The 17,468-nt window shown below is 39.9% G+C and overlaps 2 protein-coding genes across 2 annotated transcripts in view; one reads left to right on the plus strand and one right to left on the minus strand.

The window, feature by feature from the left end:
* Window positions 1-627: 627 nt before the first annotated feature.
* LOC311025804 (ADP/ATP translocase 2) lies at window positions 628-2,900 on the plus strand. Its single transcript, XM_084028921.1, has 4 exons — window positions 628-838; window positions 1,637-2,123; window positions 2,211-2,351; window positions 2,465-2,900. The coding sequence occupies exons 1-4, from the start codon at window positions 722-724 to the stop codon at window positions 2,620-2,622; spliced, it is 903 nt and encodes a 300-aa protein (XP_083885047.1). The 5' UTR covers window positions 628-721; the 3' UTR covers window positions 2,623-2,900.
* Window positions 2,901-5,331: 2,431 nt separating this feature from the next.
* The window catches only part of zbtb20 (zinc finger and BTB domain containing 20), a 32,486-nt gene continuing 20,349 nt past the window's right edge, over window positions 5,332-17,468 (minus strand). Inside the window, exon 4 of the mRNA XM_084028920.1 lies at window positions 5,332-17,435. Within this exon, the coding sequence (XP_083885046.1) occupies window positions 16,900-17,435 (536 nt within the window). The 3' untranslated portion in view covers window positions 5,332-16,899. The remainder of the gene's footprint in view (window positions 17,436-17,468) is intronic.

Genomic DNA, 17,468 nt, shown 5'->3' on the forward strand with positions numbered 1-17,468 from the left:
TTTGCAAACGGCACACCGTCGCCTCCCATTTAAACCCACTCGAACAACGTTTACAGGTCACGTTAATGTTATTCTAATATGTAACAGGCTGGGTTATGTAATAAATACTAATGCACCTCGCTGAAAAGCAACCGTGTTACATAGTTTCTAACGTGGGTCACATTAGCTGAGAGTTGTGTGATATTAGTGAGGTTGTTATAGTAACTGTGGCGAATAAACGCCTCTGGGAAGTCCTTGAGAGCTCCTAGGGCCTGCGACCCTGTGACTTTGCTTCCGCATTAGGAGCACAAATATGTCACGAGCCGCTGTCGTCATTGGTCTGTGGGCGTGACGCTGCGCAAGAAGCCAAATAAGAACTCATGCCAAGAGTACACACGGTAACTCGTTCGGTTTCCGTCTAAATTTAGTTACTTCACGTGCATTTTGCGATATTGGGATTTACTCGCCTGGTGCACAGAAAGATACGCAGGGTGACGTCACCGCCGTCTCCGCGCAGTGTAATTGGCGGGGAGGCGCGTGACGCCGAACGTTTGGCCAATAGCCTGAAAAATCACAGTTCTCGCGTTATCTCGCGTTATCTCGCGACCCATCGTGTTATATAAATCCGCGACGGCGCTACACAATCGGCCATTTCGTCGGTGTAGGCCATCAGCAGTAGAGGGCAGTGGGGGTATATCGAGTTTACTGGTTTATCTGAAAGGCAACTCAAGAACATCCAACCATGTCTATGAACGAGACAGCGATGTCGTTCGCCAAGGACTTCCTGGCCGGCGGCATCTCGGCAGCCATCTCTAAAACAGCCGTTGCCCCGATCGAGAGAGTGAAGCTTCTCCTTCAGGTAACCGTTTTCCAACGTTAGCCGGCTAGCTTGTGTGATCTTGCTAGAAGTTAGGCACGTAACTCCCGTTATAACGTATCCGCAGGCTAGCAGTCGTGCATAGCTTACTAGCATGTAATAACGCAGACTTAATTAAAGTTTTACCGGTAGTGGTGGGTTAAAGGATTTAAGGTCATCATTGGATGGGGAAATGACCTACACGAGCCTGGCTGCTAGCGTTAGCTTCTTCCGTTAACCTTAGCCGGCACAACGCTAGCTAACAAAGGACAAACGCTTGTACTGATATCGGGACATTTTGTACAAACACACGCCAGCACCTCTTATTTGATTACAACACCAATATGTAATACTGGGCAGCTTGTGGATTATATTTTAGCTTTTAATTGACAACGGGATGTTTCCGGAGGCTAACGTACCGCTGACGTTAGCTAGCGTTTAGCGGCACGGCTGCACCAAGGCCCCGGCGGCAGTCATTCACAGCCGGGTCAACGAGTATTACATCCTTTTCTGTCTAACCTGCACTGCGACATTGTTCCCAAACCTCCCTTTTACTGATCCTCTACCTCCCAAAAATATGTGTTTTTTTATCCTATCTAATTAAACAATTAGGTTTAGTAGTAAAAGCGCATAGTAGTGCTACTATATTACAGCTGTAACTCGATTGCTAATCAGCACTGCTGTCACTTTGCAGACTTTGAAGCACCTGTTCACAGGTTTAACATGCACCAAGGTCACAATGAGGAGGCCTTGTGATTGACCCATGTAAGTCTAACTGTCGTTTCTTTTTAATTATTGCAGGTCCAGCATGCCAGTAAGCAGATCACCGCGGATATGCAGTACAAGGGCATCATGGACTGCGTAACCCGTATCCCCAAGGAGCAGGGATTCCTTTCCTTCTGGAGAGGTAACCTTGCCAATGTCATCAGATATTTCCCCACCCAGGCCCTCAACTTCGCCTTCAAGGACAAGTACAAGAAGATCTTCCTTGATGGCGTTGACAAGCGCACCCAGTTCTGGAGGTACTTCGCCGGTAACCTGGCCTCTGGTGGTGCTGCCGGAGCCACGTCCCTCTGCTTCGTGTACCCCCTCGACTTCGCCCGTACCCGTCTGGCTGCTGATGTGGGAAAGCCTGGAGCCGGAAGAGAGTTCAGTGGTCTGGGCGACTGCCTGGCTAAAATCTTTAAGTCTGATGGCCTGAAGGGTCTGTACCAGGGCTTCAATGTGTCTGTGCAGGGCATCATCATCTACAGGGCTGCATATTTCGGCATCTATGACACAGCTAAGGGTACGTCGATATTACATTGGTATCTTTTCAGCCCTGCTTAGTGGTTAATCTTCTAGAGCTGTAATCTTTACCCCTCTTTGTTTACAGGTATGCTTCCCGACTCAAAGAACGCCAGTATATTGGTGAGCTGGATGATTGCACAGAGTGTGACCGCTGTTGCTGGGCTGACTTCATACCCCTTCGACACTGTCCGTAGACGTATGATGATGCAGTCCGGTCGCAAAGGAGGTGAGTTTATTTGTATTAATTGATGCCCTTGCATCATTTTTTTTAATGCCTTGCCTTTATGTTTACTATTACCTGCATTGTTTTAACTGCTGCTCTTTTCTTGCCTTCCTCAGCTGACATCATGTACACCGGGACCATTGACTGCTGGCGTAAGATCGCCCGGGATGAGGGTGGCAAGGCTTTCTTCAAGGGAGCCTGGTCCAACGTGCTCAGAGGCATGGGCGGCGCCTTCGTGCTGGTGTTGTACGATGAGCTGAAGAAAGTCATGTAAATTAGTCATTGTCACATCACTGTCCAATTTGGCTAAATGTAATAACTCTCCATTTTTATGGACTCTGCATTCTGCCTTATTTATGGGAACAAACTATAGTGTCTCACCCTTAGCTGTGGGCGATGGCTGTACGTTGTGCATCTCTTTGATTTTAAACGTTCCACATCCTCTTTACCAATGTCATTCCTGTTAAAGAAATCTGATACCTCCTCCTCCCGTCATTCACTAGGTTTGTATGGTCCCAACTTGAATAAATGTATTCTTGGGAACAAACTAAACTTTTGATGTCGACTGTCTCCTCCACTGTCTACTGCATGAGACGAGCACTCACTGGATAATGAAATGCACGAAGTGGATTACACCCAACTGCTATATTTACTCGCGCTTATCTCTTCCTGAGCCTTCCTGGTCTGACCGTGGTCACTACTGGGATTGTAGCGTGGAGCACATAAGCACTGCCTCTGTTTGAAAAGGGCTCAACGGGCTCTTGATAGTCATCACCAGACAGTGCATTTTATGCTCGTTAATTTGGTGGTGATAAAAGTTACAGACCTAATGAGATTTCGGTGTTTTGATGATGCCTTTCCCGTAACATCTTGATTACTTTCACGAGGGCAGTTCCAGCGTAGACTCACCTTGAGACTTATTAGATTTATATTTTAATGGCATGTAGGAACAACCTATAAAAGCTTGTGCATCATACTGATTACACATCTGAATGTGACTGAATATTGCCCAGCGACGCGTAGGTTAAAGGTGGGCCTAAACTATTAAAATGCACCTGTAGTGCAGAATATCTACAATGCGTCGAGATGCTGTGATGATCTCTACCGACAGAAGCCACTGATGGAAATAAATTGCTGCATTATGCAAACATCTTGCTTGAATGAGCTTCAGCTGTGTCCTCAGCTGACTTCAGACGTGTCGGTACAAATCTGATTACACTGCGTGGGTGAGATAGCACTGATTACAGTGACTGTTTAACGAGGCCGACTCCCTGCTGCTGCGTTTATAACCCAATGACAGAAAACTACTAAATAAAAGCAAACTTGCACCTTCGAAGGGAAGGGGACTCACCGATGCTGAAACCTTTTTAGGGCGACGCCACACAGGCGGAAGTGTCGAGGTGCAACACATGCCTGAAGACATTCCACACCGACGGCAGGGGGCGCTGGTGGCCCACAATTGAACCTCCCGCCTTTCCGTACTTCCTGCAGCTCCTCGTGTTTCTCAAGGAGTGCCTGCAGCTGATTAATCGATTATCAGCACATTGTGAAAGTATTAGGCGGCAGCGTGTCTCAAATGTAAGAGGGTGGACGTAGTAGTACACACAGTACACGTAATACTGCAAGTACTATTTTGACATATTTCAGGGTGATTTTGGTGTATTGCGTTAGTTAATATTATACACAGTGATTATTAATGTAGGCACAAAGCAGCTAATAACCTCAAACATTAAACCTGCTGATTAATGTTTCAGGCAATAGTCCAAGTCCTTTTTTTATACCAGTATGGCCCAAATTAATTACCAGGTACAAACACTATGATTAAGTTTAATTTACAACAAAATATGTGTTATTAATAGCTATTATATTTGACTCACAGACCATTGTTAATTAGGCTGCCGCTCTATTTTTCATTGATGTTGACAGCGTGGTTTTAACCATAGTAGGAAGCTAAGAAAAATAGTACGCAGTACAAATAAAAAATCCATATTTTTTCCTCAGACAAGCCAATTCTGAATTCATAAACATGTATAATTTATTACACCAAATAAATATTTCAACACAATTGGAATCTCGTACTAGAATACAATACATCTTTATCCGTTTCCTGTCCCCGCTCTTTGTTCTGAAGGTTTTACCAGATAACTTAGTATGAGGAGCTGTTTGTGACATCAAACAATTTAATGTTAAAAATGTACTATAGTGAGCATTCAGTCTTACCAACACTGAAGGATATTTATGATCCTTAATCAGAAACCACTGTTTAAGGTGGTTATTATCAGAAATTCACTTTAAACATAATGAATTTAAGAGCATTCTCTTTTATCTTTTTTTGTCACATTGGTGGTCAGAACAGTAGTAAAACACTCGGTGGTTGATTGAATCTCGCAGCACACTCCCAATCTGCATATCAGTGAACGCTATGTTGACTGCTTTCTGGGCGATAAGAGCCGGTCCACATGCAGAGTGTGAAAACCATGAATGGGCTGTTGCTGAGTGTGCTGCAGCAGCTCGGAGGGTCACGCAGGCCACTCACAATCTTTCCTGTGCAGCGTTTGCAAGTCGACCGCATCGGTTTCCTCCCACACTCCAAACACTGGAGATGGAAGCGGACCGCACTATTGGATTACCCGTAGGTGTGAAGTGAAGTGTGACTGTGATTGTTTATTAGTCATTGTTAGGTTTGTAATGGGACTGGCAGCTTGTCCAGGGTGTTTCCCGCCTTCTGCCCAATGCATTCTGGGATAAGATCCAGCCTGTTGTTGTCACTTCCAACTGTATTTGGAATCAACACACCAGCAGGCTAATATTATCTGTGGGCCTCCTTTTTTATGTGCTAATGGAGCTCTTTTATTTGACTGTACTGACTTCAAGAATAACATCCATCCGTCCGCCAATCAATGAAACTTTTTCCCCGTTAGAGACGAAACCTTTGTTTACAACAGCCGGGAAAAACGACAGAAAAATAAAACGGCAACAAGACTTTCTGTGAAGTACAGGAAAGTACTAGTTTTTATTCCTTCATAATCAAACTTCACAAACAGCTTGAACTTGTACAATACCTCAGAGAGTGAAAATTACAAAAAAAGTGCTGGTAACATTTACAAAAATCATCCTTACTTAGCAACAATCAGTTTATTCTTCCACACTTTTTTTAGTCTTTTGTATTAAGGCTTAATACTTCTGTATAAAGTATATGCAAGATAAGTCTTCACAGTTTTTCGAAAAAAGTCACAATATTATGTAACATAATGAAGCTTTTACGGCTATTTTCTTTATAATAACAAATACACATCACTGGTAAATATATGTGAAATACAGGGCTTATTGTAAAATGGCAAGTAATGATACTGTTTGCTGAGATAAATTGATTCCACACACTGTTATAGGAAAGTTTTGACATACCATTGCTATAACTGAAGGAGGAGGAAAATAAAATGATAAGCATAAACACTTGGGAGATCGCCTCCAAACTTTGGCACATCCCATGAAACAATTTCACAAAATATGAGATTTATTTTTCAAATCATACATATGGAAGAATAGCTAAACTGGCATAACGTGAAAACATGCTGTGTAGTAAGGTGCTAAATCAGAGATATTACATTGCCAGCCTTTTTTTTCTTTTTTCCCCCCACATGGACCGACATGAATAAGGTGCATTTGTAAGACTCAAAGCATGTAGGTCTTTCTTAGATGTCGACAAAATATGTAATAAATACAAGTTTTCAAAAACAACCTAAATTAATTTGACCAATAGTCTTGAGGCGACCTCGTATACTCATGCATTCCCATGGATTCAGAGAAATTCATATCTCTACTGCAGTTGTGTAACTCTCTAACTGTGGCATGTGAAAGTAAAAGCTGTATTGTATTCATGGTATGTGTTATTTGCAATTTTTTTTTGAAACATTTTTTTTTTAAATATTGAAACTGTGACAAACTTGATGAGTAAGGAGATGGAATTGAAAACTGAATGCAAAACTAAGCCAAGATATATTCACAAGATCCTCTAAGCTGCACTGGTTTACAGGTCAACAGATGAGAGCTCTAGCCCTAGACTTACCAATTTCACCCTCATGCATACTGTACGGTTAAAGTGACGCAACAAGCTTGCTTAAATAGTCTACATCACAAAAGCAATTTGGTTTTAGTGCAAACACAATTGGCTGGCTTCAGCTTTCTCAATAATAACAAGCTCACCAAGGAGATTACAAGAAGGCACATACTTATGCTTCCTCTAACACGCAACATATTTAGACAAACCGCAACATCTTTCAACAACGCCACAAAGCGGTGAAAAACAGGAAAAGCTACTACATCCAGATAAAAATGGTGAAGTTTTGCTGTTTGCGAATAATTTCAAAAAATCTTACACTTATCCACCAACGGAATAAATGACGTGAAGGTCGATAATTTACCGCCGTCGAGTGACCTCGTCAGAACAAAGATGACGTATGGTACATTTTGGTGGACACAGATTCTCTAGGTACGTAGCCAATGACGCTGTGTTTATACGATAAAAAAGGTGCATTTGGAATCCCCCCCCCCCCCTCTAATAAGTATGATTATTTCACTTTAAAGCATTTTTTGTATCATCCCAGTATAAAAGAAAACACTCAAAGTGACCAAATATGCGGAGAAGATGAGCGTTTTGTTTTTTTCTTCGTTTAAGAGAATGGTGTGCACGAGAGTTTACAGCTGGGTTTAACTTTTGGTATTTCGTGTTTAGCTTCAAATGGATCTGTGTGAATGAAACAATGGAAGTTTGACTCACGGGAAATGATTCCTTCCCTCACACACGCCGTCTCTCACTTTCAAAGCTGCTTGATTTGTCCAAAACAATCACAGGAGGAAACAACAAGTTTTAATGCCCCTCAAATCTGGACAATAATACTCGGGGGGGTACTGCCAGGTTTAAAAAAAAAAGAAGAAAAACTTCTACGAACAACAATATGTGGAAGTGCATTTTAAAAAGACACTGATTTCTGTACCTCTGAATAAAAACAAAACAACAAAAACGTAGTCAAATACTAGCATTTACTCAGCATGGGCGACAACTATGGTTCAATGTGTGTTGAGTGAATTATATTGCTTTTGATAGAAGAAGACCAAAATAAGTCTAGTGCAAATCTCTTTTCTGGTTTGAGAAGTGGCGGTCGGGTTAATGAGACTCATATCTGCAAGAACATACCAGGTGATTCTGATAATTACAAAGCTGTCAAGTGGTATCCCTTTATGATTTTTATGAATATTATTAGGTAATAGAAGAGAGCACTCTCTTTTATTTTTCAGAAAGAAAAAAAAAATCTGTCACCAGTAGATGCCATGCAGCAATTTGGAAGGAAAACCTAATAAATATTTCCTATAATATATAACCCATCACCCAATGAATGCAATTAACCAGCACAAAGGAAATGTCATAACTTCTTACATCTAAACGACTCCTATTTTGAACGGGAGGATGGCGGCCATTATTAGTCACCCTCCCCTGTACAGCTGGGAGGATGTGCTTGTCTGTCAGCTCACGTCTGTGCTAACGGGTGTTGTCTGTGCAGTTATGTCTGTCAAATACATCTCTCAACTTGGAAATGTTGGAAAACTCACTCCAGTCCAGTGTTTGACAAATCATATTATAAAAACGTCCTTGCACATACATTAAAAAACAAACAAACTTTATCCCCTCTTTCAAAACAGCAGTCAATACATTTCAAACAAGCTTGTTTCATAACAATAATAATAAAATACAAACCAACTTGGAGCATAAATTATCAAAAAAACAAACAAACTGAAAACACATAACTGCAGCATATATTTCAGGGTTGCTTAGTTGTGATGTTAACTACCTTTACTACAACAGCTCCACTTCTGCCAAGTTCATAACTATAAAGGAGAAGTATTTTTTGTTTTTTTAGGGAAATAATAAAATATCAAGCTAACTTAGGCAAAAGAAAGCCTAACAAAATATACACATATTTATAAGCACATCTCATAGTTCAACTCAAGTGCATGTTTACAAAAAGCAACTACATACAAGATATGGCAGCAAAAAGCCTGAAAGCCAGATGAAAAAAACATTTAAATAACCTAAGCTGCTTTGTTGTTTCTGATTTGTAATGCCAATGTTTGAAAAATTCTGTCTTTGCCCCAGGTGTTAAAAAAAAAAAAAAAAAAACATCGCCCGAATTACAGTTATTACATTTCCTATATTGAACACACAGGCTGAAAAATGTACAGCAGATTCACCTTGAAATAGACCTTACAGTAATAAAATATCCTCAAATTTAGCCAAATGGTTTACATTCTGCTCACAGATGATGTGTTGTCCTTACAAAAATATATGTAATCACTTTCATAAATATTTGGACCACGTTGTGTATTTAAATTTGTGTTAGTTTGTTGTTTTTGTTTAATTTATTTTCATCCTGTATTGATGGCTGGCTCTGATGCTTTTTTCCCTCCAGTGAACATAAAAGTAATAATTGCTCAGAGATCACGAACACCTCAGCTTGATTTTACTTGAATTGCTGAAACTGATGGCGTCATTATTCTCTTTCCTTTCCTTTTCTTTATTTGGCTTAATAAACAACCTACAAATATGTGCAAACTTAACATCTTGGTCCATCTCAAGTATAAATGGCTAAAAGTACTCAAAGTCACGATGTCAGATTAGTATTTTCGGGACAGCCATGACATATTAGACATGAATTAAAACTGCTATCACAAAACTATTTTGATAAAGTCCAATGTGAAGGTGAACAGGTCTACGCTGATGTGCTAAATGTGTGTATAGAAGACAGAACCGATGATTACTATGTTTTGTCTGAGGAACGATGCAACACTTACAATCTTATACATGTTTTAACATGCGATACTTTACATCACAGCTACTGTGTCAGATTCATTTTTATGTTTTGTTGCATTACTTATAAAAAAAGAAAAACAAATCTAGTTTGGTCTACAATAGGCAAATAAACACAACCACAAAACTATAAACAACCAATCAAGTGACAAAAACACACACAGATGCGTTTTCACACCCGGCGATGAGAAGAAACACGAACAAAGACGATCTAACCCGATGGTATAGGAACCCCACACACACAGAAAGAAATGTTAGTTTCTCCACACAACTTAAATTATCTTAACCCTTCTTTGGTTTTTGAAAACAAACATTGTCTAGTACAGTTTTTTTTTTCTTCTTTCATTTGACTTAATGATTAGCATGGCCCCGCTTTACAAATGACCACCAGCGGCCTCCTTTAGGTACATTACAGTGCTCAAATGTTTTCATGCAAGTCTGCACGTCCATTACGGCAGACTACTTGCTGGCTGAGACAGTGACAAAAATCTCTGTGTGTTTTATGTCTCTGCGCTTTGAACGAGAGACGTACACAGAGGAAGAGAGCGATAGCATAGTGCATGTTGTCTATAGAACCGGCCACACAGGCATAAGCTGTGCTCGGAGCTTATGAGCTTAAGAAACTTGAATTAATAGTGAGAAGAGATTTTTTTTTTTTTTTTTTTACTTGAGGGAAATATACATTTGACTAAACGTTGATGTAATGGGCAATGTTTGCTACTACCTGACCCAATAGCCGACAGATCTAAAAAAACATGAAGTGCTGGAAATCCTCCTCAATGTTAGGTTGGGTTTAGTGTGGTAAATGAATGCCAGACTAGGAGTTGGAATGTTCTGGACTTGAATAGGAATGCATGTTTTCTTTAGTTAAAACACTTAAAAAAACACGAATCGTCTCGTCGAGCCGGAGGACGAAGCCAACAAAGACTGCAGCAAGTGAGAACACAAAGAGGCTCGATGTTTAGACTTCAGAGGCTAAATCATGCCCAAAGTCTCCTCATCATTTTGATTAAAAAAAAAAAAAAAAAAGATACAGAAAGCCTGTTAACGAGGGACACTCAAAATATAGCTTGTGCTCCGTCAAAAACAATGTACTCCCTACAGGCCAAAAACAGAAAGAAGAAGCTGTGTAGACAGGACTGCATGCTTCATTTGGACTGACGGATGTAGTTACCTGATGATGACCTCACCAGGGTAGTGTAATAACTGCATGTTCGAAGAGAGCGTCATAGCGATTTTAATGTAGATGTGGTTATAGCTTAGCTCAGCTGTGGCGTACTTTAAAAATCAGAACAGCTGCTGCACCGTTTGTGTGTAAAGCTCAAAAAAACAAATCCGGATGATTTGACGGTAAAATGTGAACAGATGCTGTCTGTGTGCGTCATAGTGTGACGGCTGGATGTCAGGGACTAGCTGTATCACCTATATTGTCATCGTTATTAATGCTTCGTTTTGACATTACATGTCTGCGATGCTAAGCCATCAAAGTTTGCATTTGTTACTCATAGCTGTTTTCTCCTTTTACCTTGAAAACTATGCATTGCGGAGGATTTAAAGATTCAAAATAAAGGCAATCACTTGCTTTTGGTTTGATGCGTGTTTTGTTAGAATATATTACATTTATGTTAAAAAGTGATCAAGATTGAAATTTTTCATTTTTGTCTGTTCTCACATCAGATTTGACAATAGTGGTATGATTGTTTTCCTTCCCTCTCCTGAATTTGGCACAGTAAGTAGGCTGGAGAAGGTTACAGAGAAAACTAATTAGTCCACAGGGGACCGAATAATAAGCCATCCCAACACCTTTTATCTCGCAGCCACTCAGTCCTGAAACTTGATTTAGGCCTTTTATTCGACGATATTTTCTTTTAGTTTTTCCCATTGTTGTTAAACCAACCGCGCGTGTGTGTACTCTGTTGCCAAAACTTTCAATTTGTAATCTCATTTTGCCTCCAAGTACTGTAGTGGTTATAAATATCTAAACGACCGGGTTCTTTTTTCCTTTTTTTTCACGCTGCTCGTTGCTCGCCCTTTACAGATTTCAAGCTGCACGTAAACAACAAGGCTGTCACATAAGATAAAACTTTAACAATCGTTGTGGAGAAACCGGGCATCGGCTTGCATGCGGAAGAGCCTGTTATTGGGGTCAAAGGGCACAACGTGCCAGTGGAGGGAACTACTGCCATACTTATGGATGCTATTATAATCTGAAAAATCGCAAGAATAAAACAAAAATCCAAACATTCCACTTGGATTTTTGTTCACTGTTGCAGGCAGTGTTAACTTCACCTCACCCAGTCTGTGTGGCTCCCTCTGCTGTTCACAAAGTGCCACTGCCCTTCCCCCCCCTCCACAAACATACAGTACAGTATATGGCTTGTTTGCAAATGGCAAAAACTGAAACTAAAACAGCGTAAAATGCCAAACAGCAATTAGAGAGCGAGCAACGTGAAAAAAAAAAAAAAAAAAAGTCATTCAATTCTACAATTACATATATATGTGTCGGGTACCATCTGAACGCACTAAACCTACTTGTATATTTCATTTAAAACACGAAAACGTGATTGCATTTTTATATCTTTGAATCCTCCAAACTGTATAAATGTATGATAAAAAATAAAACTTGCAGATGTAGCTTTTTACTGTATATGAATAGAGCATTTCAGGTATTTTAAAGGGTTCTCTTAGGATGTACTCACAACCACCAGGTCTTAGCAGTAATAGTATAAATAGTATTTTTTATAGACCATTGTGTATATACTGTATCTGTGCAATGTAGGAGAGAAAAACTATGAATATTCTGTATAGTTGCTGTATGTACTGATAGGCACTTGATAGGCATATCTCCTATATCCCACAAGGTACTGTATACTCTAGCTGCAAGTATGTCTTTATCAAACTATCTGAAAATGTACTCTTCATCTGTGTGGAGATGGTGATACTTAAATATATATAGTATATTTGTAAGAAGTTATCTATTTCACTCTTATGTGTATTGTAGAAGGCCCAAAAGAAAAGTTATGCAGTTATGTATTATCTGGATGCTTTCGTGTGTTTTTCTGTAATCTACTCTTCACTTTGTGACTTTATTCAACCTTAAAAAAAACATTCCGACTGAAAAATGCATGGAGACGGACTGAAAGACGAACAGGAAGACAGACGCATGCTTATCAGAATAAAACTAACCCGTTCCTTACTCAACGCGACCCCTCACCATCACTATCTTCCATTTCCTTGTTTTCATCTCAACGCAAAGCTTATAAGCGTATATATATTGTACACTGTGAAATATGACTCATTAACTGACTATCCTTAAATCCAGTTGCGTGAAGCTATGCATGTATATAAACAACACCACTATGATCACCATAAAAAAGGAGAGGCAGGAGGAAGTCTGAAATTAAGAAGTATAACGATGAATTAAACATACTGCAAGAAGGACAACGATGTACTGTAGACCCTGTGTCTCTACGCTAGATAAACAAAACATGAACAGTAATATATTTGAAACACAATACAAACAGCTGCAGGCTCAAGGCTAGTATCTACTTTTCAATATGTTTTGTTCTGGAAAATATGCGAACACTTTGCAAACATAAAAAAGTCTAGACTTTTTTTTTCTTTTTTTCAAACTAACAACTAGAAGAAGCACGATTGAGAGATAAGGACTTATTTTCTGGATAATGCTGCAGCTTCTCAACAACTTTCAACCAACTTTTTTTTTAGCAACACTGAGAAAAGAGAATTAAGCACCACCACGAGTAGCTGAAGCAGTATAAGGAATATATAACTATGGACAGTGACGAGCGTGTGATGCTAATGCAACAGGGGAGGAGGGGGAGCCTGGATATGCTATAGCACGTTATGACACACTGGAGAGAAGGTTCTTCCCCTTCCACGCCTGGTCTGCTATCAAACACCTTATGATACAAGAAGTCAACTGACGAAGGGACGAGTTATTAGCCCTCATCCGGATAACGTTGAGATTGGCTACTTTTGCAATTCCAAAAAAAAGAAGAAGAAGAAGAAAAAAAAAGAAGAAGATAGAGAAACAATCGAAAGTGTATTTCTGAAATCAAATAGTTCAAAAACCAACATCGAGCTACTTAACCTACTATTTAGACCAATGATACCACAAAGCTGGTTGTACTTATCTAGCTACAGGCAATAGTGCATTTGATATATGTGTTTACACAAAATATGTAAAAAATTTAGGTGCCATGAAGGAATGCTAGATTACTGAATACATACATTACACGGAAACAATTCAATTCATATCTCTGCCTCTGCTTTCAAAGAAGTGACGACGATGTTAGTTTGGCAGTGTTTAACTTGGTACTGAACAGACGACGACACCAACATCATGAGCTGTGTGCCAAACATGTGGCAGTACTGTTGGAAAGAGATCTCGGCAGTTGCTAACATATTCTATTTAGTGCATTGTCTGTTAAGGCATGAGATTACCCTCCACGTGCTGTGTAGAGACAAATATAGCACTAGCATGCAGCAATATTGCCATCCTGGCAACAACAGCTACAAACAGGAACCATACGATTTAGGCGCATATGCACACCATCGGAGACGGGGGCCCAATCAAATGTTAAACAACGTGCTACTATCACTGAGGACCAAGCTCACGCTTTTTCTTTTTTTTTAGCTGAGGCGAAACCAGAATACAGAATCATTCCAGGTCTCATCACTTGACTTCACTTCAGCTAACTCCACAGGGATCAGAAATCTAGTAGCAATTATATAAAATTTCCAAAACCCCTGGATAGAACTTCTCCAAGTGGGCACGATGAAGTACAACAGTACTTGACCTCGGCTTTTTTTTTTTCAAATCTCAGATCAAATGTTGCCGGTGCCTTATTAGCCCAAACGGTTTGGAGAGCTGCTTCTCACAGTACCTGCGCTGCATATTGCAAAGGAAGCCCTACAGTTCAGATATTCCACTTATTAACAGTTTGATTAGGCTATATACCACACAGACACTCACAGACATACAAACACTAAGGAAGGGACACGACTGTGTACAACTGACAGACAGATATCAAAGAAGCTGCATTCCATCACCTCCCCACACCTTTAAACCCACAGAAAGTTGTTCTAGGACACACATTTCATTTATGTTACACACACACATTATAAATGTATTATTATTATTATTATTCATAATATAATGATAGTTATTATTATCATTACCTCCGCCAACGGAGTTGGACGGGAGTTGTGTTTGTTATTACTGTTTCACTGTTAATGTTGTTTGGCTTGGATGTTCTCATAGGGAAATTCTGTCTGTTTCTAAAGAAATGCAATTGATTGATGAACTGTTATAGGGAGCTGACTCCGTAAAAGAATGGATTCAAAAAGGTTAAAACATAGATGAGCACACGTAATGGTACATATTTAAATAAAAAAAATAAATGCTTGCATTAACACGGCACAAGAATATACTGTAGGTAACTGCAAGCGATAACGAAAGCCAAGAACCGCTGAATTACTTAATGAATAAATTGAAACAAAGCTATTCTATTACATGTGAACTCTACAACCAAATGTTAGATTTAAAAAAAAAAATCCTCTTTTCTAAAACTATAATATCTCTGTTAACAGTAGTGCACTTATTGGTTTAAGCAGTGCAACATATATGCAAGAAAATAATGCAGTCCACTTATCAAGATTTAAAAAAAAGTTTTTTTTTCCTTTGAAATTGAATAAAAGAAAATCATAGAAGTTCATTTAAGGAAAATGATTAAATATTAAGCACAGGCATTTTAAGAAAGTGTGCAAAGTAGCACTTTGTTTTTTTTTGTTTTTTTAATCTACAGCGTGTCTTTTTAAGACTGCTGCATGCTGTTAGTTATTCTTTTTAACTATACAACTACGAAGTGTTTGCTCACATAAATGAACAAATCCTTCAGATTGTAGTTGCAGGCAGTTGCGTGTGTGTGCGCGCGTGTGTGTGTGTATGTGTGTGTGTGTGTGTGCGCGTGTGTGTGTGTGTCCTATTTCCATTAAAAAGCAATACAAAAACAATTGAAATATCAGAAATGAGCCTTACGTAATGTGATGCATGGATGACAACTTGTGCACACTAGCTTCCAAATCTATTCTGTACATGCTGTGTCTTGGTTTTTAGAAAAATCAGGAATGTATACTATTGTCTAGAAAGTCCATCTGTAACTTGTGGTATATCGCGAAACTGTGAGATTTCAATGGAGCTACTTGTTTTGCTTTGGGACTGCATTTCCTTTCATAACGTTGCATGCCATTTGAGCTGTCGAGGAAGAGCCAACACATAAAGAGTAATGCATTTAGCTCTCACTTGCTGAAATAGCTTTGCAATAGTGATGAATAGGTTGTACAGGAATTCTAGGATCAGGATGGCATTTAGTTACGATTGATCTTTAACACTGTTCCAATCAACAACGAGCCCCCCTCCCCCCCCCCCCCCCCTCCCTATTATAATTAGATTATCAAATTTCAACCATGTAGGCTGATCAATAACAATAGTTAAAGTGACAATTTTGATCTACATCATCAGATCTGACATAACAGTCAGGTGCAAGTTGAGGAGCAGCAATCATGAAGGAGAGAGTTTAGTCACATATGCCAGCCTGCCATAACTGTGAATGTGAAAGGCTAAAGACACCATCAGCAAAAGAATCTTTCTTTTTTTCTCATGTTTTGAAATGGAAGAGGTCTACTAGCCTTAACAGTCTTTTAGGATATTAGTGGCAGTGTATGCAAATGAGTTAAACTCCGAACTTCAGAAAAAAAGAAACATATTTTTGCTCAAATACTGTCTCATCAACACACCCCAATTTAGTAAACGTAATCTTAACCATCAAAATGCATGGACAACAATTACAAAACATATGAGAAATATTTCTCCCCGTCACCACGGACAGGAAGTTACATTTCAGTAAAATGATTGAAATAGGTACCTTGACAACAGCTGCATTATAATCCCTTAATACCATAGGAATAAATAAAACCCAGTGTCAAATTACTCTCCTTTTTTATTTTACATAAGAAGGCAATCTTGTGACCATCAGTTTTTTTTTTAGAGGGAATATGTAGCCCAACCCCAGACGATTGTTTTGTTATTGTTGTTGTAAATTATACCACAGTAAGCTTGGACATCTATAGTTTCCAAACTGGTCAGTATGGGTTCACAACTACCATGATTTATGTTTCATGGCAATGTACACACACACACACACACACACACACACACACACACACACACACACACACACACACACACACACACACACACACGGACGAACAGACAGACACACACATGCAAATACACAAACGCTCAAACACATTTGCACAAGTATATTCATTCAGACGTGTCTACACCTAAGGTGTGTTTGTGTGTATGTGTTTCTTTCGTAGGCCTTTCGGTAGTGTTCAACACATAAATCAATATTTTAGGAAAGCATACATTTAGAGGCCTGTAGTTAGGATCCATCCAGTAGATCAATATCAAACTACTAAGCCTTAAGGCCACCATCTTTTTTTTCTTTTAGAATAACAGAAAAAAAAATAATAATTTTTTTTTGGGAAACTTAATGTGCCAGTGTCTATACTCATTACTCTTCATACCTCAAAATAAGAAAAGGAAAATCTAGTGCCATTTTATTTTGTCATTCTTTTTGAAAGAAGTTTATCTAATAGTACTTATCCATCGGAGACATGCATTCGCATGTGGTCATTGAAGTGCTCCATTTGGTCGAACTTGGCAGGGCAGACGGAGCACACGTAGGTGGTCCCTTCTTGGCAGCTCGCTTCTGCGGCTACACCCACTCCTGTTCCAACCCCAGCCCCTACTCCAGCACCGCCGCTCGCCGGCATGGCGAGGGCCACCACTCCGGCTCCAGGCTCAGGGACAACCATAGGCATGGGAATGGAGACCGGGCCCGGGGTACCTGCGCTCCCCGACAGCCCCATGATGGCGCTGCCTGTGCTGTGCAGGGCCATGTGCCTCTCCAGCAGGGTCTTGTGTGAGAACTTCTTCTTGCAGATGTAGCACTCATAGGACTTCTCTCCACGGTGCAGCCGCATGTGGACATTAAGAGAGCTCTTCTGGGTGAAACGCTTGTTGCAGATGCTGCACTGGTAGGCCCGCACCCCTGTGTGTGTCACCATGTGTTTGATTAAGTAATCCTTCAGGGAGAATGAGCGCCAGCAGATGCTGCACTGATGAGGCTTCTCACCTGGATGTACATGCAAGACAAAAGCATTAAGGG

Source organism: Eutrigla gurnardus, assembly GCF_963514095.1.
Source record: "Eutrigla gurnardus genome assembly, chromosome: 15".
NCBI classification, from domain to species: Eukaryota; Metazoa; Chordata; class Actinopteri; order Perciformes; family Triglidae; genus Eutrigla; species Eutrigla gurnardus.